Raw genomic sequence first — 21,987 nt, forward strand, 5'->3', positions numbered from 1 at the left:
TCCTGGGACAACGTTTCTTCTTCTTTCCTTTCTTCTTCCTCCTCCTCTTCCTTTTTCCTTCTTGTTTCTTTCTTCTTCTTTTCTCCCTCTGTCACTCAGGCTGGAATGCAGTGGTACCATCATGACTCACTGCAGCCTCAATCTCCTGGGCTCAGGTGATCCTCCTATCTCAGCCTCTTGAGTAGCTGGGCCTATAAGTACTTGCCACCATGCCTGGGTAATTTTTGTATTTTTTTGTAGAGATGGGGTTTTGCCATGTTGCCCAGGCTGGTCTTGAACTCCTGGGCTCAAGCGATGTCTTTGTCTCAGCCTCCCACAGTGCTGGGATTGCAGGCGTGAGCCCACTATGCCCGGGCACATTCCTTCTTCTTTCTCTGGTTCAGCACAACCCCTCTCAGTTTAGATGCTGCCAGGATTCCCTGCAGGAAATGAGGGAGCGCGTTGGCTTAGTTTTCATATATAAATATCTACATGACACAGCAGTGTTACGGGCAGCTTTTATGGTTTGAGGACCCAGTGTTCATGACTCCCATCCCCACCCCCACCTGTGTTCCCCTTGTCCTGGCCCCAGTCCTGGCTCCGGGAGCTTTCCCTCTGGTGAAGACGAGTGCTGACCTCCTGGTGGTTCCGCCTGTTTGGGGTCACTGGGGTCACTGCCATCCTCTGCAAGCTTTGTCTGCTAAGTGTGGTAGTGCTAGCGATTCAGAGGACCCAGGGTCCAGACGTGCTGCCCTCATCAGCAGCAATAGAGGCTCTCCTGCACCCCAGGGATGTGGTCACACCCACTTCCTTTCTGCTCACTGGTCTGGTGGCACAGGCAGCTCAGCCTCCAGCCGCAATTCACTGGAGCACCCCGCATTGTCCCCTGGCACCTCACTCCCTGAGGGGCCATGGAAGCCGCAGGGCATCAGGGGACAGGAGACAGAGATTTTGAGAGGGGCCGCCCCACCTCCGTGGTGGTCTTTGGAGTGATGTCTTCTGGCTGCGGGACAAGCAGCACCCTGTGTTGGTTCCAGGTGCGAGTAAGATACCCACCACATCCTGCAGGAGCCGGCTTGAGAAACCCTCCAGAACTCACTGCAGACCTGGCCAGAGTAGGGCTCTTCCTCTGCCCTCACTATCCCCAAAATGACCCCACAGAACCGTCTGCAGGGTCTCTGCCACTGTACGGCTGTCAGGACACATACGTACCCTGGACGCCTGAGACCCACGTGCCTGTGGTTCAGCCACACAGCTGCTGAATCAAGTTGTGCTGTTAGATTCTACCTTGGGAGGGTGGAGCTTTCCGTGGGAAACTGTACACCTTTAGGATGAACAGGCACCACAGTTAGGATTTGGGATCAGAGAGTTCTCTGTTGTGGGCTTTCCTGGGCGTGGAGGCCGTTCCACAGCAGCTGGCCTCTGCCCGGAGGCAGCCGCGCTTCCTTCCAGCGGTGAGTGCCAGGCAGTCTTCAGCACCACCAAGTCCTGTGGGCAAAGCATCCCCACCCACTGAGAAACTTCGTTAGCATGAAGTTCATCATGTTCCCTTATTATTTCTAACGACATCATCCCTCTCATTCCAGATGTTGCTAATTTGGGTCTTCTCACTGTTCTTCCTCTTCAGTCTGAGGTTTATCCATTTTATTGATTTTATCAATGAACCAGATTTTGGTCTCATTGATTTTCTTTTTTAAAAATTTTTAATTATTGTGGGTACATATTATGTGTATTTATTTATGGGCTACTTGGGATATTTTGATACAGGCATGCACTTCAAAATAATCACATCAGGATGAAAAAGGTATCCATCACCTCAAGCACTCATCTTTACATTGTGTTATAAACAATCAATTATACTCTTTTAGTTATTTTAGAACATACAAGAAATTGTTGACTGTAGTCATCCTGATGTGGCATCAAATACTAGATTTTATTCATTCTATCTGACTATATTTTTATACGCATTAACCAGCCTTTCTTACCCTCCACTACCCTGGTAACCATCCTTCTGCTCTATCTCCGTGAGTTCAGGGTTTTAATTTTTGCTCCCCAAATAATCGAGAACATGCCGTGTTTATCTTTCTGTGCCCGGCTTATTTCACATAACACAATCAACTCCAGTTCCATCAATATTGTTGCAAATGACAGGATCTCATTCTTTTTTATGGCTGCATAGTACTCCACTGTGTATGTGTACCACATTTTCTTTATCCATTTGTCTGTGGATGGACACTTGGGTGGATTCCAGATCTTGGCTGTTGTAAACAGAGCTGCAGTCAAGGTGGGCATGCAGATACCTCTTTGATGTCCTGATTTCCTTCCTTTTGGCTTGGTTTTATTGATTTTCATTGTGTTTATGTTCCCTGCTTCACTCATGTCTGTCTTGGTCTTTATTATTTCCTTCCTTTCATTCACTTTGGTTTTAATTTGCTCTTCTTTTTCAGGCTTTTTGAAGGTCAAAGCTGAGGTCAGTGATGTGAGACTTGTTCCCCACAGGCATTTAGTGTTATAGAATTTCCCTGTGAATTTTCACCTTTTTGGGTGCTGGGTATTTTGTGTTTCTTTGACATTCTTGGGAAGTAGTTGTTTTGCTGAGCAGAATTAGCTGGGAGCCCTGCCTTCTGCCTGTGGCTGCAGCCTGGTGTCTCGAGGGGCCCGCGCCCCCTCTCGCAGCCTTCTCTGCCCATCTGTGCTTCACTTGGTCATGCTGACTTGTCTCTTCTGCTGCTCGAGGGACCTCAGTGCTGTGTTTCATTGGTGGCCTTACATGTTCCTGTGTCCTAGCTATTTTGGGAGTTCTTCTTAGACCTTTGCCATTTATGTGGATTTGAGGAAGGAGAGAGAAGCTTAGGGGTGTCCTCATTTTCCAACCTTGCGCCAGTCTTTCTCGTGAATGTTTTCGTAGAAACATCCAGTCTTTCCATTCTCTCTCACTAGAGGAGGTGTTTCAGAACTAGAGGAGGGCTTGCCCCATATCCATGGGGATGTATGCTGTTTCCCCTTATGGCAGTGGTTCTCAAATGGGGGCAGTTTTGTCCCCGGGGACATTTGGCAATGTGGGGAGACATTTTTGGTCACACAGTTGGAGGGCGTTTGCTTTCGGCATCCGAGGGGTCATGGTGGGAGATGCCACAGAGCAGCCTACAGTGCCTGGACAGCCCCACAGCCAAGAATCATCCAGGCCAAAATGCTGAAAAAGGCTTCATTTTTGTTACCTAACCTATAAAACTTAGGTATCTTCTGGAGTGTGAATAAGAAGGAGAAGGAGATAATATAACCTTCATATAGAACTGTTTGTCTTCAATGTGAGGATTTTTCATGGGTGTTCTTAGAGCATTGAATGGTAGCAGACTTGCATGCAAATTCATTTAAATGGATTATTTTTAAAATACACATTTGGACTTTCAGGAATAACAATCAAATGTCTTCCAGACAAGCTACTGAACTTATTCAAATGGTTATTTCAAAGACAAGCTACGGAACTTATTCAAATGGTTATTTCCATGATATGATTGTTCAGTGTAAATAATTGTGTGTATAACCCTTTCTTTGGTAATTATTGCAATTGCAATCTTCATGCAGAACTTAGAACAGTATTTACATTTCTGTTGTGCTTAGACAAGCATAAGAATGACTGCATTTTGATATTTTGTCTCATTTGAAATAAGATAAATTATAGCATGAATTCTTAGCATTAGTTCTGGGTCAACCCACAATAATTCTGAATGTAGAAATCTAATTTATTTTGCAAAAGAAAATTCTCTTTCCTCCAGGTAACTGAATAGATCTATGTTGCTCAGAGACAAAGACTATGTGGAAAAGAAACTAAGGAGGACACATTTATTATTCTAAGTGTCTGTATGTAATGGATTCATGTACCAAGAAGCAACTCTGTATTAAAACATATTATTTTTTATTTCTACTGGGTAATGAATCACTGGCTTTTAGTTAGGGTTTGGGAATGCCTTCTAATTTTTTAAAGTGTGTTTAGCTTTGACAAACCTGATTTTTTTAAATTAAACCCATGAATCCAATTTGGTTTCATTGTTTATGAGGCTAAACCAGGAGAAATCCATAGTGTTTTCTTCCATTTCTCCCTTAACTAGCAAGAACACCATGAGAAAACTGACATTGCCTGTTATATTGGTAAATAATCCAGTTTCTAACATTGCAAAATAAAGTGGAGGCAGAATGTGTAAAAATAATCAATATTTGCCTGGCAGTTGGAAACCGAGTTCTAGTTCAGATTTGTCAATCTCTTTTTTGACCCTGATGAGGTTTGTTCCATGTGTCCCATTTCATCACCCATGAAGGTGACAAATGCCCCGAGGTCTCTCCCTGAGGTCTTTCTGTTTCTCAAGGAAAGAGAACACTTGTCTTATTACCAGGCCTTCTGGGTATGGGGTGATGAATACCCATCGTGCTTATTTATAAGTAAAGAATTGTAAGTTTTTTAGTTCAACAAGTTAGGAAATAAGTTTATTATTTAAAAGTAAGTATACACATTATAAAGGTAAAAAGGACCTTCTGTCTAATTCGGAGCTTTACTTCTAGAAATCGTGAAAACTATAAATTGTTTCAAGTTAGTTATTTCTTTTTTCAAACTATATAAGCAATGTGTCTTACCATAGAAAAATTAACAGATAAAATCAAGAAAAGTTGAAAGGTTCGGAGATAGTTGTTATTGACATTTTGATTTACTTTCCATATTTTCTATGTTCTTAGTCACATATAGGTTCATGGTTTATATTAATGAAAATTGATATCTTGTGCCTGTTATAATAACTGCAGTATATTATGGTACTTTCCTTGTCAATCAAATATTCAAAATGTGTTCATAGCTATGAGGTTCCCCATTACGTGGGCACACCTCAGTTTATGTACCAGTCTCTCATTATTGACAACAGTGTTCAATTCTCCAGTGATATAAATAATGCTTGGATAAATTACCTCTATTTGGGTACTTAATGATTTCCTTGGAATAGCTCTTTGGACTTAAAATATTTCAAAAGGTGTGGAGATTTTTAAAGATCTTCATTGTAAAGTTTTAATATAGTTTCTAGGCAAATGTACCTATTTGCCCTCTCACCAATATTGTACATGTAACATTTGCTTTTTATTTAATTTTTTAAGTTTTAATTTTTCTGGGTACATAGTAGATGTATATGTTTATGAGGTACATGAGACATTTTGATACAGGCATGCAATGTGTAATAATCACATCAGGGTCAGTGGGGTATCTATCCCCTCAAGCATTTATCCTTTTTGTTACAAAGAATCCAATTATACCCTTTTAGATATTTTAAAATGTACAATTACATTATTAAACTATAGTCATTCCTGTTATGCTATCAAATATTAGATCTTATTCATTCTTTCCACTTTTTTGGACCCACTAACCATCCCCACTTCCTCCCAACTCCCATGACCCTTCCCAGCCGCTGGAGCCATCATTCTACTCTCTATCTCCGTGAGTTCAGTTGTTTTAATTTTTAACATTTGCTTTTTAAATTATTGGTATAGTTCTTGGTTTGGCAGATGATACATAATTTGCAAGTCTATTTATTTAAGTTATGGGTGCTACTGAGTATGTTTCTTCCTTGTTTTCCATCTTTTTTTTTTTTTTTTGGTGCATGCATTTCATGGTCTATTTTCTCATTTCAATATTATTAGGATGTTTATTTTATTCTTTTGAAATCAAAACAAGGTATTAACCCTTTTTCATATATTTACAATTCAAGTATTTTTGTTTCTCATGTTGCCATTTGAGTTATTTTGTTTCATATGTAAGAAGTAAAATTTCTGACTTTGGTGCCTTACTTTAAAAGCCTTTCTTTGCCAACAAACCCTACTTAAACATTCAGCTGTAACTTTTTTTTTTTTTTGGAGACGAAGTCTTGTTCTGTCACCCAGGCTGGAGGGCAGTGGCACAATCTCAGCTCACTGCAACCTCCGCCTCCCGGGTTCAAGCGATTCTCCTGTCTTAGCCTCCCAAGTAGCTGGCATTACAGGCATGGGCCACCATACCTGGCTAATTTTTTTGTACTTTTGGTAAAAACAGGGTTTCACTATGTTGGCCAGGCTGGTCTTGAACTCCTGACCTCAGGTGATCCGCTGGCCTTGGCCTCCCAAAGTGCTGGGATTACAGGCGTAAGTCACCACGCCCGGTCCAGCTGTCACTTTTTTTTTTTTTTTAATACTTTAAGTTCTAGGGTACATGTACACAACATGCAGATTTGTTACATAGGTATATACATGTGCTATGTTGGTTTGTTGCACCCATCAACTCATCATTTATATTAGGTATTTCTCCTAATGCTATCCTTACCCCAGCCCCCCATCCCCTGATAGGCCCCAGTGTGTGATGTTCCCTGCCCTGTGTCCAGGTGTTCTCATTGTTCAATTCCCACCTATGAGTGAGAACATGTGGTGTTTGGTTTTCTGTCCTTGTGATAGTTTGCTGAGAATGATGGTTTCTAGCTTCATCCATGTCCCTCCAAAGGACATGAACTCATCTTTTTTAATGGCTGCATAATATTCCATGGTGTATATGTGCCACATTTTCTTAATCTAGTCTATCATTGATGGACATTTGGGTTGGTTCCAAGTCTTTGCTATTGTTAATAGTGCCACAGTAAACATACATGTGCATGTGTCTTTATAGTAGTATGATTTATAATCCTTTGGATATATACCCAGTAATGAGATCACTGGGTCAAATGGTATTTCTAGTTCTAGATCCTTAGGAATGGCCACACTGTCTTTCACAATGGTTGAACTAATTTACATTCCCACCAACAGTGTAAAAGTGTTCCTATTTCTCCACAGCCTCACCCACATCTGTTGTTTCTAGACTTTTTAATAATCACCATGCTGACTGGCGTGAGATGGTATCTCATTGTGATTTTGATTTGCAGTTCTCTAATCAGTGATGATGAGCTTTTTTTCGTGTGTTTGTTGGTTACATAAATGTCTTCTTTTGAGAAGTGTCTGTTCATGTCCTTTGCCCACTTTTTGATGGGGTTTTTTTTTCTTGTAAAATTTGTTTAAGTTCCTTGTAAATTCTGGATATTAGACCTTTGTCAGATGGGTAGATTGCAAAAGTTTTCTCCCATTCTGTAGGTTGCCTGTTCACTCTGATGGTAGTTTCTTTTGCTGTGCAGAAGCTCTTTAGTTTAATTAGATCCCATTTGTCTATTTTGGCTTTTGTTGCCATTGCTTTTGGTGTTTTAGTCATGAAGTCCTTGCCCATGCCTATGTCCTGAATGGTACTGCCTAGGTTTTCTTCTAGGGTTTTTATGGTTTTAGGTCTAACATTTAAATCTTTAATCTATCTTGAATTAATTTTTATATAAGGTGTACGGAAGTGATCCAGTTTCCAGCTGTCACATTTTAATTTTATTGTTTACAGTCATTGCCTGCGTTCTTCTGGATTTATTTAGGTGTATCTGTAAGTCAAGGCTCTGCTTGTCTCTGCCTCTGATTGGTGAGTCCACTGTTGTATTTACTGAGAAGTGATACTATTAAAGTTTTCTAATGTCAGATTATCTTTGTATTTTGGGAAAATGTTAATTGTGGTCATGGGGTATCTGCTTGTCACTTTTCTTTTGCACTGATTTTTTTATAAACACTTATGTTAAAGCTTTATTTCCCTTTTCAGAGTGCCTGTGGAGGAAGTGAGGACAACTGTGTTTGTGTAAGAATGTCAGCTGCAGTAGGCAGCACATGCTGAGAACCTCTGCTGGTCCCTGGCAGGAGACCGTGCTCAGCTTTGGGTGGGAGCTGAGCAGCGAAGACACTATGGGATCAACTAGGAGGAGAGAGATGGCACGGGGTGTATGGACATGGGGTGGGCTCTTCCTCCTGGGAGTCAGTTCTTTGTAATGGGATGACGGCTACAGGGCTCCTCGTTCACTCTGGTTTCTCACACAGCACACTGATCTGGATTTCAAATTCATGTAGATGAAGGTGCAAACCCAGTAAACATCTGTGACAAGCACTACATCCTCCCATCATCCCCGTGAGCAGCACTGGGGTTGAGACAGGGCTTACCTGTCTTCATGCTATGTTCACAGTGTTTCTAAAAAATGGCAGACATATGATTAAGGCCGATATCTGAGAGCCCCGTCAGAGTAGCGGTGACATCACCCAATTATTCCTAAGACTTTGGGAAGGCGCACTGGGGGAGTCAGCACTCCAGTACCCATTTCCTGAGAGAATTCAGGCTTTTTGCTGTAACAAATTACCACACACTTCTTGGCTTAAACCATACACATTTATTATCTTAGAGTTCCGGAGGTCGGAAGTCCAAAAGGGGTCTTTCTGGGCTAAAATCCAGGTGTCAGCCAGGCCAGCTCCTCTTGAGGTTCTGGGGGGACCTGTTTCTTAGCATTTCCCAGCTTTGGAGGGTCCTGCCTGCCTTGGCTTGTGGCCCCACCTCCATCTGCAAAGCCAGCAGCAGAGGGTGGGGTGGGGGTGTCTCTGATGCTGCATCTCTGGCTCAAGGTTCTCTGGCTTAAGGACTCTTGTGATTAGAGTGGGCCATGGCTAGTCCAGGATCACCCCTGTCTCATCTCGGGACCCTCGGCTTCTCCCCTTTGCAAAGTCCCTCTGCCATGTGAGGTCACCAGTTCTAGCTTCTGAAGATCACAGTGTAGACTTCTTTGGGGGTCATTATTCTGCTGCCAGAGGACTTGTTTTTTATTTAAATGTATGCATACCTTTCATCTTTAGAGATTTTATTTTTACCATGAATTTAGACAAAATTTCTGTATTTCCTGGGAAAATAGTTGCAAAGGAAGTTTTTAATCTTTTATCTCAGAACATGACAGGTTGGATTAGCCTCTTTGCCATTTTCAAAGTGGTAAAAAAGAAAAAAATTATTTATGGAGCTGGTGACTCCTCAGTGGGATGAGAATTCGTGCCTTTTCATTGGTGCAGTGGGCTCACCCTTGTGTGGGACACACAGAGGCCTGGAGACGTTGCCCGATTCAATCAGTAACCAAGGAGTGGGATTCATTAGGGGAAACAGAAACCAGGGCTGAATCACGTTCCCAGGCAACTCAGCGTTGCCTAGTACACCAAGCTCATCTCAGGATGCGCTCCTATTCAGTCATTTTGTGTCTCCACTCATGGAAGAAGCAGAGGACTAGACCATGGGCTGACCAGTCCCAGTAGAGCAGTGCTGGCTTTTGTGACCTCACACGCCCCTGCCCCTTACTTGGGGCAGAGCCAGCCCTGCATGCCAGCGTGTGGCTGTTTTAATTTGTGGGCTTTAGCATGCAAAATATGAGCCAGGCATAAAGACAAGCTGAGAAGTTTAAGCCATTATAGTTCCATGAAGTTCATAATAGGCTCTGAGCAGATGCAGGCCGACGCATGCGCCTGCCTTCCTCAGTGCCACAAGCACATCATTCAGGACATTTTTGGTGAACAGAATTAATGCTATTCAGCTTAAACATTAAGTGCAAATCTCATTGCTGTGTTCCACCTACCTGCACTTTAACTTGTGATTGTTTTAAGAGTGGTTAGAGCTTTCTACCTTTAAAACACTCTGTCTTCCTTGACCAAATCAGTGCAAAGAAAGGAAACCTTCTGGGAAATGCAGTCCTGGACCTCCTCCTTGTTGTTAGGGAGGGAGGGGGTCAAGTGGGTGCTATGCCCTATTGGGTACTACACTCAGTACCTGAGTGACAGGATTCTGTTGGGTACTATACTTAGTACCTGGATGTCAGGGTCATTTGTACCCCAAACCTCAGCCTCATGCAGTATATCCATGTAACAAACCTGCACATGTAACTGTGAACCTACAATAAAGGTTGAAATAGTTTAAAAACAAAAACAAAAACAGACTTTCTAGAATGAGACTTCATTAACCCAAGCAAGGCTGTCACATTGTGTCATGTGTGTATGTGTGCCAGTCTCTGTGTGTGCATGTATGTTAGTGTGCACATGTGTACATTATGTTGGGGTGCACAGGTGCATGCAGGTTACTGCTCACATGTGTGCACGTGTTAGTGTGCATGTATGTTGGTGTGCACGTGTGTTAATGTGCATGGGTGTTTGTGGAGGGGAGGCTGCTTTCATATGGATGGAGTTAATGCTCCTCCTCTGGTACTATGCACTGAATTGAATTCACCAAACAGCTGAGTAGTAAGGAATAAAACCTTATTTGAAATATTGCCTACCATTTAAAACATTTACTTTTAAATATATGTTTCTCTTTATATTCTTGAAATATTACCCACCTCTATTCAAATATTATCTGCTTCCAAAATCTAGTAAGCCAACATTTGGGGTTTGAAGTGGCTTTCTCCAGAGACATTGGGAGAAATGAAGTGAAAAATCAAAACGTGACGACATCGCTCCCAGGCCAGGCCCTGTGTTAGATTCCCTACGGTGCTTCACGCCGCCCCCTAGAATGCTCCCCACCACAGCCCTCTCTCCATCCCCCTCTCCCATCTTGACATTTCAGGGTTTTGGTGGTGGCTTTGTAGTCCGTGGTCCCCCGTGCTCCTGCGTCTGGGGGTTCGTTTGTGGCTGGCCCTGCTGACAGGGCTTCTCTCCGCAGTGCAGGTTTTGAGGCACTCTTAAAACGAGTTCTCTTCCTGAACTTCAGGTTTGCTACCTGTGAACTTGGAATTAAATGCTTTTCTCTGTGCTAGGCTGCGTCACCAAATTTCTGGAATACTTAGTTATTAAAGAGTATTTATGGCTGTTAATTTACAGTTAATTCAGGCTTTCCCTTCTCTGGAGTTAATGCTTTCTCCCCGTACCAGCCGGTCTGTGGCACGTTCTTTCGTGTGGGTCCAGGGTCACCGTCACTGTCTCAGAACTGCTTTCCTGTTATGCTGCCATAACTGTGATGTTTGTGTATCCATCTCTTCATGTATCAAACGCAGACCTTTTCTCACAGGTTTGGTCATTTTGGGGTTTAAGACACATTCCTTCCTTGGAAGACTTTTTGTCCATGAGGGTGAATGGATCCGCATTTAACACAGAATAAATGCCGAGATGTAAAGGACACCCGCGGCCATGGAGCACAGCGGCGGCGCAACAGCTGTGTTGCTCCTGAACGCTTTTTCTCTGGTCTTAAATTTAGACACAGAATCCTACAGATATCAGGAAAAGCCGGAGAATGCAGCTGCAGGCCGGGGACTCGGCCGAAAGCCCCCGCCGCCTCCTGCTTCCAGTGCTCGGCAAGGCTCAGGCGCAAGGTGACTGTCCCCGTGCGGCCATCGGGTGAGAAGATATCGGCTTGGTCCTGGGCCCTGCCTTGTGGGCGTCCGTGGGATAGCAGGTCTTGGGGCGCTGGGCCTTGCCTGGGAAGAGGCATTGGATGGGGCGATGCTCTGCAGGTCCTGCAGGCGCCCTGGCAGGGATGGGGTCCAGGGGCTCCTGAGTGCCAGGCTCCTGAGATCTCCTGGGCAAGCGTTCGAGGCCTGGCAGGTGCGGGGACACAGAAGGCTGAGGCTCTGCTGGGGTGACCCTCTGCAGGCCAGCGCCTCGTGGGAATAAAGCCGGAGCTGGGGAACTCGGCCTGTGGTCAGGGAGTGGGGGTGGGGTGCTCCTACTTCCGTTTCCGGGCCTGCAGGCACTGCCCTTTGACCCCGGAAGGGCTTTGGAGAGAGGGCCCTGCTGGGGCCAGGGCCGCGTTGCTAAGGAGACGAGGGCTTTTCATGTGAACACCACGTTAACAAGCTGCTTATTTAAAGATGGCATCAAACGGAGATCTTTTGTTTCTCTCATCAGTTTACCGAAGGACGATATCAGACTCTGCGCTCATCTCCTTTCATGTTTTTCTTCCGTTCTGCCTCTCCTCGCGCGTCTCTGCCAGTGCCCACCTGCTGCTGTTCTCCTTAGCAGATCCCACCCCTAACATTCTGTGGTAGAAAAACAATGTTCTTCTCTTACTTGGCAAGATAATGTCATGGTTAGAAACACAGATTCTGGAGCCAGATTCCCGGGGTTCGAGTCCCATCTCGACCACGTCCCATCTCCTGGGCAGGGGTAGGGCGCTACCCCCGGCATCTCCATGTTCCCATCTGTGACACGTGGGTGGCAGCGCCTTCCTCCTGGCGCGGATCCCGGGAGCGGATGCGCTCAGGCCTCGGGATCTCGCGGGCCGTGTGCCCAGTGCTGCTGGCATGAGCTCGGCCTGGTGTTCGAGGCAGCCTGGCCAGTCCTCGGACCTGTGCAGCCTGCAGAAGAAGGGGCCGCACCTTGTGGATAAGGAGTGTGTTTCATTCATCTTTGTGTTCCTGGCACTTTTTGTGGTGCCTGACTCATAATAAATGTTGTTCATTGAATTCATTAAACACCAGTTTTGACCAAGACTCCAAGCTGAAGCACGATGAGAATACTAGAGAAAGTAATATTAAAAAATTATTTCTCAGAATCCTTCTTTTCAACATTTTTATAGTATGTTCATCACCATCCCTGCTTTAGTAAGTAGCGGTGCAGAGGTGTTTTTATTTGCCTGCCTGACCTAAGGCCACGGTCAGGCCACAGGCAGCTGGTCTCTGGTCCATCCTGGCTTCCCAGGCTGGCTGCTGTGTTGGGCGCATTGTAGAAATTTGTTTGTGTGTGTGTGTGTGTGTGTGTGTGTGTGTGTGTGTATATATATATAAAATATATAATTTATTTTTTTAGACGGAGTCTCACTCAGTTGCCCAGGCTGGAGTGCAGTGGTGCGATCTCAGCTCACTGCAACTTCTGCCTCCCGGGTTCAAGCAATTCTCCTGCCTCAGCCTCCTGAGTAGCTGGGATTACAGGCATGCTCCACCACGCCCGGCTAGTTTTTTTTTTTTTTTTTTTTTAAGTAGAGACGGGGTTTCACCATGTTGGCCAGGCTGGTCCTGACCTCAAGTGATGCCTGCCTTGGCCTCCCAAAGTGCTGGGATTACAGGCGTGAGCCACTGTGCCCAGCCTGAAATTCGTATATATTAATATTTGGTAAACAAATGTTAAATTAGCTACTCTGTGTGGATCCTGTAGTGTGGACGATGGTGGAAATTGAATTAAATATGTGCAGACTCCTGATGATGTCCTAAACATACTTTACAATAATTTAAGGGATGCTGGCATCGTACTTCTTGTCTTTCCCCTCCCTTTGTTCCTTTTAAGTTCTTAATGTTTTTTAAATGAAAAGCGGTCAGAACCTTTTTCTCTTTCAGCATAACGACTTCATGGTGTTTAGGAATCTGATGGTTAAAACCTAAGAGAAGTCAGCTACTCCACAAATCCTGATTCACTTGTTCTGGGATGTGTTCTTGGCATCAGTATTTTATTTTATTTTATTTTATTTTTAGTGCTCCCTGAAAAATTTCATTGTACAGCCAGGGTTGTGAACCACTACTGTACATTGATAATATATGGGTCTTCAGGAATTTCATTTAATCCATAATATACATTGTTTGATAAGCTTTAAAGTAAAAAATATTAATTATAGATCCAGTGGATTTCCCTTTCTAGCTTGGACAAGTGCTCAGGGACACCAAAAAAAGGGAAAAGCTCTTGTAAAAATTTTTTTATTTTTTACTCCTAACTATATTGTCATGTTAATGCAATTAAACTTCTTTTACTGAAAACAGGGATCCCTTAAGACTCGAAAGCACAAGTAATGAAGAACTTTCTTTAATGAGAGAAAAAGAGCCTTCTTGCTTGCAGGTCATGGCTGACAGCAGACAGAAGTAAAGGCAATTAATTAAAGCTGGACTGTGGTTCCCCTGCTGGTGACTTCCTGGGGAGCCAGAGCATGTCTGTGGTTATGACAAACAGCATCTGAAATGGCGAGGTGCTGCTTTTAGCCAATCTGTAAGCAGAAGTTCATCACAGTGATTAGATGCTCAAAATTCTCATCAGTGAGGTTACCTGTTGTTTTGTTAAATCAGGAAAAGCTTGCATATGACCACAGTGAGATATCACCTCATACCTGTTAGGATGGCTGTTACTGAAAACCAAAAGAAAACAAGTGTTGGTGGGGAGGTAGAGGAAAGGGAACCCTAGTGCTCTGTTGGTGGGAATGTAAATTAGAGTAGCAATTATGAAAACAGTATGGAGGTTCCTAAAAAAATAGACATAGAACTACCATGTGATCCAGCCGTCCCACTTCTTGGCACAAATCCAAAGGAAATGCACTCAGTGTGTTGAGATGTCTGCATTCCTATGTTCACTGCAGCATTATTTATAGTAGCCAAGATATAGAATCATTCTAGGTGTCCAACAACAGGGGAATGGATAAAATGTGCTGATATAGATGCACAATGGAATACTATTCAGCCTTTAAAAAGACAAAGGCATTTCTGTCATTTGGATGAATCTGGAGGACTTTGTGCTGAGTGAAATAAGCCAGGCACAGAAAGACAAATGCCACCTGTCTTCACTTATACGTGGAATCTAAAACATTGAGCTCACAGAAGCAGAGAGTACCATGGTGGTTCCCAGGCCTGGGCTTAGGATGGATGGGAAGAGTCTGGCCAAAGGGTACAGAAGTTTGGTTGTGAGATGAATCACCACCTCGGTGAAAAACAGGATGGTGCCATCTGTCCCTCTGTGTGCCTCATCCTGGTCAGCACCCTTGTTGCCATCCTAACTGCCGCTGTCCTGATGCTCATGATTATTACTTCTTCATGTTTATTCACCGTTTCATCACCCACATGGGCATTCCCTGCCTCTGCAGCACAGCCTTCAGGTCTGTCTCCACTGAAATGCCTTTTAGGTCTCTTTCGATCCACGGCCTCTTCTCCTGCTCCTCTTTCCCCAGGCCATTTGGCCTGCACGTCTCCCCACACTCTGGGTTCGGCGAGCGCGTCTACACGGTGCACGCCTGCACGTCTCCCCACACTCTGCATTCCGCGAGCGCGTCTACACGGTGCACGCCTGCACGTCTCCCCACACTCTGGGTTCCGCGAGCGCGTCTACGCGGTGCACGCCTGCACGTCTCCCCACGCTCTGGGTTCGGTGAGCGCGTCTACGCGGTGCACGCCTGCACGTCTCCCCACACTCTGGATGTCTACATGGTGCACATCGTGCATTCCTCTGTGTTTTCAGCCTTGGCAGCTGGATCCAGAGACTGGATCCCCTTGCGTATTCTGTTTGGCAGGACCCAGCAGTGGCTGTGCCCTTTCATCCAGGGATGCTGTGTCTAGCTCTCGCTCTCTGGTGATATCAGAAAGTATTGATTGATGAGAGCCTAGGCCCATTAATTCACTGGGGGTTGGGGAGTGGTAATATTTTGATTTTACCTTTTATTTCTCATATATAAATTGAACTTGTTTCTATAAAAAACAGCCCTTCATCTCTTTCATTATGAAATGGAGCAGTTCATATGGGAAAGGCAAGATAAATCTTCGGTTCTTCCCCTGAATTTGAAAGTTATCAACTAATGAATTGGTTTATCTCACCCTCCAAAGAGGACCAATTCATTAAAACTATTAGGATGGACTCATGCATGGCACACGGTTAGCATCTCAGCACATTGTGATGGTCGCTCATACGGACGCTCACACTCGTCCATCTTTGGCCAGTGGGGACCTCTTCACTTGGCTTCTGAGTCCTTGGGACACAACCCTGGCAGCCTTTGATAGATGTTCATGTTGCCCATATTCTGTCCCAGACTTGGAATTATCTGTTATCTAAGGAACTCTGCTGTTTAGTGAAACTGGCATTTCAAGAACACGACCTGGTTACTAGGGGTGTACATTGCTACATGAAAGTCATTGTTTCTAGACCCTTGTAAGGCAAAGCTAGAAATACATGTGATTTTTTTTTGAGATGGGGTCTTGCTATATTGACCAGGGTGGAGTGCAGTGGCCATTCACAGGTGTGATATTGGGTCACTGCAGCCTTGAACTCCTGGGCTCAAGCGATTCTCCTGCCTTAGGCTCTGAGTAGCTGGGACCACAGGTGCCACCCCCACACCTGGCAGCGTGTGAGTTTTTGAAGACTAACTGTCACATGAATTAATACTGATACTTCCAATTTGAACTTAGGAATTTGGAATACTTTTTACTATGGGTATTTCATATCACATTTGTGTCTGTTGTTTTCCATGCTGGGTATCCTGATTCTCAAGAGCACAGGATATAATAGAGTTACGGCAGTCCATAACTAAACATTTCCTCTATCCTACGTTGTGCACCTGGCAGTCTTAACATAATGATATGGACACTGCCACCAGTGTGACTACGGAAGACACCAAGTACCTTTTGCACATGCTCCCCTGTGTCCTGCATTTTTAGTGCCATAATATATTGGCATTGTCAGAGCAGATCCATTAAATTCTGCATTCTTTCGCTTCTGGTAATCACTTAGGGTTCTATGAGTAGCCACATGTTTACTCCTAACTACTTGTCCTTAGGTCGCCATCTCTCTAGTCCTTGTGGTTCTCTGGAGTTTGTTGTCTAGAACTTTCTTCAAAACATACTCATGGGAACAATACTCCTTGAGTGATTGTACATTGCTGTCAGTTTTTCTGTGCCCTTTATACCTAAAGGCCAGGTTTGCTGTGTATGCAATGATTGGCTTACATTTACTTTCCTGGCGTATCTTAAAGATGTTATTCTGTATTCCTCTAACCTAACACAATGCTGTTGAACAGGCATGTGCTTGAATCTGTTTCCGTTAAAAGTAACTCATCTTTCTGTCTCAACGCCAGAGGACTTTTACTCTCTTTATTGCTCAGTAACCGTATTATTATATGCCTTGGTGTTCATTGTTCTGAGGTAATTTCTCTGGTACATGGTCGTTCTTTCAATATGTAGTCAAACTTTTAAATTTTCAGGGAACATTTACGAATTATAGCTTCTAACATTTGTTCTCTTCTGCTGCTCTGATTTTCACTTTTAGAGATTCCTATTATCTGTTCTTTCTGTTTTCTTTGCATGTCTAGTATTTGCAACTTCATTTTTGGGGGGTTTTCTTCTTTTTTCAACCTTATATTTTTCTTAATGCGTCATTTGTGATTATTTATTCTTGTTTCCTCTATTTTATTCTTCATTTCTGAAGTGAGCTATCGTTTATTTCTAAACGTTTTTCCCTGAGTTCTGTCGCTTTAGCTTTAAGTTTTTCTAATTCTGATTTACATTGTTCTTTTCTGCCTTATGTAATCTTCTTAGTGTCTTCCAGCTTGTTTTACAGCAGCAGGTGGTAGTTTTGACTCACTTTTGGATGTGCCTCTCTGGCGGGCTTTCGCTCACTTTATGGATGTACCTCTCTGGCGGGCTTTCGTTGTGTGCAGGCAGGGGTGTTATTCGGCTTCTTTGTTTTCTGTAATAACTTTTATTGGATTGATTTGACCATGATGATAGCTTTCTGTTGGCTATTTTTATGTGACCTTAATGTAGCTGAACTTTGGGAAGAAAGCAGAATCCGGGAGAGCTTTTCCGACTTTGTAGAGCTCTCCCTTCTGTCATTTTCATGTGAAGTTAAGAAGGTGGCAGTTTGACTTCTGAGATTTCCTGGCTCTGTTCCCTGCCCCTGGTTTTATCAACGTGTTTTTCCCTCAGTCCTATTATCATCTCAGGATGACACACTTTCCTGGAAGGGCGGTGTGGCTGATCAGCATCAGGAGTTCACGGGAGCTGTCTTTACGGGGAGACCCCTCTGCTCACTGACCGCTGGTGGGCAAATCCCCTTCCGGCTTTGGGACCTGGCTTGGGCTACGTGCCATGGTGTGGAGTGGGTGCCACAGCCTCTCCTGGGGTTCCACCGGGCCTGGCCTGTTCCTCACCAGCCACTGCCCCTCTGTCCTTGGACAAGGACGCCACACAGATCCTGGGGCGGTTCCCCATGTTTTGCACTCCCTGGGCTGTCTGGTCACCTGATTGCTGTAAATGGTTTTTGGGTTTTGCTATCTTGTTGCTTTGTGTGATGTGATGTGTGATATGATTGGTCTGGGAGGATTGAAAGCTGTGTCACTGCATTCACCACATTCCTCATGCAGAGTAGTTGTAAAGGAGTATTTAAAAAGAAAGCCTTAGACTTTCGGTCACTGTGTCCTCGCTACATGATATCTTTACATTTCTTCACGTGTATTAAGTTGTCAATAAGAGTAACTGTATGGAAAACATATGTTTGAGTCATTGATGTTTATCTGGCTTGTTTTAGACACACTTTAATGGATTACTTAGGGGATTAAATATTTTAAAACATTGGTAATATGTTTTAATGTGTCAGATGTAAATTATTTTGTAAATGACTTTTGACATTTAATAATACCTGTTGCCAAAAATGTTTTTGATATGGAGTGCTCTACTAATTTTTTTCATTTGTTTAACATATTTTTGTTTACTTTGTGGTTCACCATGAGTAGTATTCGTCAGCTCTGCCATTGTAGTGAATGAATTAGAAAGGAAGTGTGTTTGTGAGAGTGAGGAATTAGTAATTTCTTTACTACAAAGTGAAGCTGAATCAAAATAGTAGGGATGGTTCATGTATACATGGATTTACTTTTTTTTAAAAGACATTTTTATTGAACTATGACATACCTGCAAAAAGTTGTGCCAGTCGTTAAGTTCACAGCCACTCAATTTTCATGAAGGGAGCACAGCCTTCTGCTCAGCAGCCAGATCAACAAAGAAATATTGGTAGACTACAGTCTTGATTGACCCCCTTTCCAGCCATGCTGTCCTTCCTTGCCCATTAAGGATCAATAAGGAAGTACTGGTAGACTACAGCCTCTCTCGACCCCCTTTCCAGCCATGCTGTCCTTCCTCACCTATCAAGGATCAATAAGGAAGTACTGGTAGACTACAGTCTCTCTCGACCCCCTTTCCAGCCGTGCTGTCCTTCCTCACCTATCAAGGATCAATAAGGAAGTACTGGTAGACTACAGTCTCTCTCGACCCCCTTCCCAGCCGTGCTGTCTTTCCTTGCCCATCAAGGATCCCCACTGTGGGGACTCCAAACAACATGGATTAGTTTTGCTTGTATTTCAACTTAATATACATGAAATTGTACAGTAAATGTTATGTTTTATTAACAAATTTACTTATATGTAACTCATACACTGTGCAGTTGACCTGTTTAAAGTACACAATTCAATGGCTTTAGCATCTCCCAAAGAAACCCCACCTGCCTTAGCCATCCTCCCTTCCCCCGCCTCCTCCCCAGGCCAGGCCTGGCCACCACAAATCCACTTCTGTCTTGGTTGATTTCCCTGCTCTGAACATTTTGTGTAAACAGAATCATACAATATGTGGACTTTTGTGACTGACTTCTTTCACTTAGCATAATGTTTTAAGGTTCGTCCATGTTATGGCAGGTATTTTCTTTTTATTGCTGAATGACATTCATTTGTACAGATATACCACATTTTATTTATCCAGTCATCCGTTGAAAGCTTTTGGGTTGTGTACACTGCTTGACTGTTGTGAATAATTCTGCTGTGCATATTTGTGCACAACTTTTTGCGTGAACATACGTCTTTATTTCTCTTGGGTATATACCTAGGAGTGGAATTGTTTGAACATTTTCAGGATGTTCCACACCGTTTTCCAAAGTTGCAGCATGATTTTATGTTTCTGCCAGCCATATAGGAGGGTTCTGATTTCGTCACATCCTCACCAGCACTTGTTATTTGGCTTTTTTATTCTATCCATCCTAAGTGGTGTGAAGGGTATGGTATTGTGGTATTTTAGGGTATGGTGTTGTGGTTATGATTTGCATTTCTCCAATGGCTAATGATGTTGAACATCTTTCCATGTGCTTGTTGGCTATTTGTATATCTCCTTTGGGGAAAATATCTATTAAGATCTTTTGCCCATTTTAAACTAGGTTATTTGTCTATTATTGGATAGTGAAGATTTATGTATTCTGGATACAAGTCCTTATCAGACGTATGACCTGCAAATAATTTCTTCCCATTCTATAGGGTGTCTTTTCACCTTCACTTTTCTTGATGGTGTTCTTTGAAGCACAGATGTTTTAAATTTTGATGATATCCAGTTTATTTCTTTTTTTGTTGCTTATGCTTTTGATGTCATATTTAAGATACCATTGCCTAATCAAGGTCATGAAGATTTATGCTGTTTTCTTTTAAGAGTTTTATATATCTTTTGCTCTTACATTTAGGTCTTTGATCCATTTTGCATTGATGTTTGCATATGGTGTGAGGAAGGGATCCAACTTCTTTCTTTGGCATTTGGCTGTCCAGCTGTCCTGGCACCATCTGTGGAAAAGACTGTTCTTTCATAATTGAATTGTCTTGGCACCCTTGTCAAAAATCAATTGGCCGTAGATGTATGAATTTCTTTGTAAATGTTTGTTATTTATGTTTGAAAATAATACTTATACACACTTACGGAGTACAATGTGTTGTTTTAATACATGTATAAATTGCATAATGGGTAAATAATGGCATTTAGCATATCTGTTACCTCAAACATTGACCATTTCTTTGTGATGAGTACGTTCAAAAATCTCTATTTTAGCTATTTTGAAATAAACAATACATTATTGTTAACTCCAGTCATTCCACTATGCAACAGACCACCAGAACTTAGTCTTCCTATCTAACTGTAGCTTTGCACTATTGACCTTCCTTTTGCCATCTCCCCCTTCCACACTCTTCCCCAACCTCTGGTAACCACAGTTCTACTCTCTGCTTCTGTGAGATTGGCTTTCTGAGATTCTGCGCATGAGTGAGATCATGTGGTGTTGGCCTTTCTGTGCCTAGCTCTCTTCACTTAACATATGTCCTTTATATTCATCCATGTTGCCCAAAGTGAAAGGATTCCACTTTTATGGCTGAATAGTATTCCACTGTGTATAAGTACAGTCTTTTCTTTATCCATTCATCTTTTGGTGTGTGACAGTTGGGTTGCTCCCATGTCTTGGATATGATGAATAGTGCTGCAGTGAACATGGCAGTGCAGAGATCTCTTTGACACTGACTTTATTTCCTTTTTATAATACCCAGTATATGTTGGATCATATGGTAGTTGTATTTTTAATTTTTTCTAAGGAACCTTGATACTGTTTTCCATTCCCAGCAGCAGCACTAGTGTTTTCTTTCCTCCACATCCTTCCTGACATGTTTGGCTTTTTGGTAATAGCCATTCTGATTGGGATGAGGTGATATCTCATTGTAGTTCTGATTTGCATTTTCCCAGTGATGAGTGATGTTGAGCACATCCATGTCTGGCTTGCTCTTATTTTGTTTAGGGTTATTCTATCCATCTTCACACATGATACTAACTTGTAATTCTTGCTTCTGTTTTTCTTGTTAGGGTTTACTACTAAGCTTATATATCCTTATAAAACGAGTTGTAAAATGGTGCTTTTGATTACTATGGAATAGTTTTTGTACAGTTGGAATTCTTTTACCTTAAATATGTGGCAGAACTTGCCATTAAGAACTCACGGGCCTGGGTGTTTTCTTTGTGGAAAGATTTTAAACCACTGATTCAATAACTGTTAGGGTTATAGGAATATTCAGGTTTTCTGCTGCTTCTTGACACAATTCAGGAAAATGTTGTTTTTTCTGAACTTTTCCATATTATATTAGTTTTCAGATGTATTGGCCAAAGTTCACAGTGTTTCTTTTGATCTATTTAATCTTTGCATTGTTTTTACTTATGTTTCCCTTTTCATCGATACCGGCTATTAGTGTTTTATTTTTAATTTTTGACTAAAAAAAACAGTTTTAATGTCAGTGTAATTGAGATATATTTTACACTTTTTTTCCTTCTTTTTAATCTAACTCTGACCACAATTTTAAAATGATCTTTTTGATTGGATTATCTTGATTGTATACTTTTTTCTTTTCCTTTTTTCTTCTTTTTGAGACAAGGTCTTGCTCTGTCACCCAGGCTGGAGTGCAAGTGGCACGATCTCAGCTCACTGCAACCCCGCCTCCTGAGTTCCAGTAATTCTCCCACCTCAGCCTCCAGAGTAGCTGGGACTACAGGCGCACGCAACCACACCCGGCTAATTTTTGTAATTTTAGTAGAGACAGGGTTTCACCATGTTGGCCAGGCTGGTCTCAAAGTCTTAGCCTCAAGT

At 42.8% G+C, this 21,987-nt stretch overlaps 1 protein-coding gene across 3 annotated transcripts in view; it reads left to right on the forward strand.

Moving 5' to 3' along the window:
• Positions 1–21,987, forward strand: part of DLGAP2 (DLG associated protein 2) — a 944,800-nt gene that overhangs the window by 97,559 nt on the left and 825,254 nt on the right. Inside the window, exon 4 of one of the 3 annotated variants that reach the window (XM_054498307.1) lies at positions 11,084–11,198. The exons of the other annotated variants lie outside the window; for them this stretch is intronic. Coding sequence (XP_054354282.1) covers positions 11,084–11,198 — 115 coding nt within the window. The remainder of the gene's footprint in view (positions 1–11,083; positions 11,199–21,987) is intronic. 3 annotated transcript variants of the gene reach the window in all.

Source organism: Pongo pygmaeus, chromosome 7 (assembly GCF_028885625.2).
Source record: "Pongo pygmaeus isolate AG05252 chromosome 7, NHGRI_mPonPyg2-v2.0_pri, whole genome shotgun sequence".
Classification (NCBI taxonomy): Eukaryota; Metazoa; Chordata; class Mammalia; order Primates; family Hominidae; genus Pongo; species Pongo pygmaeus.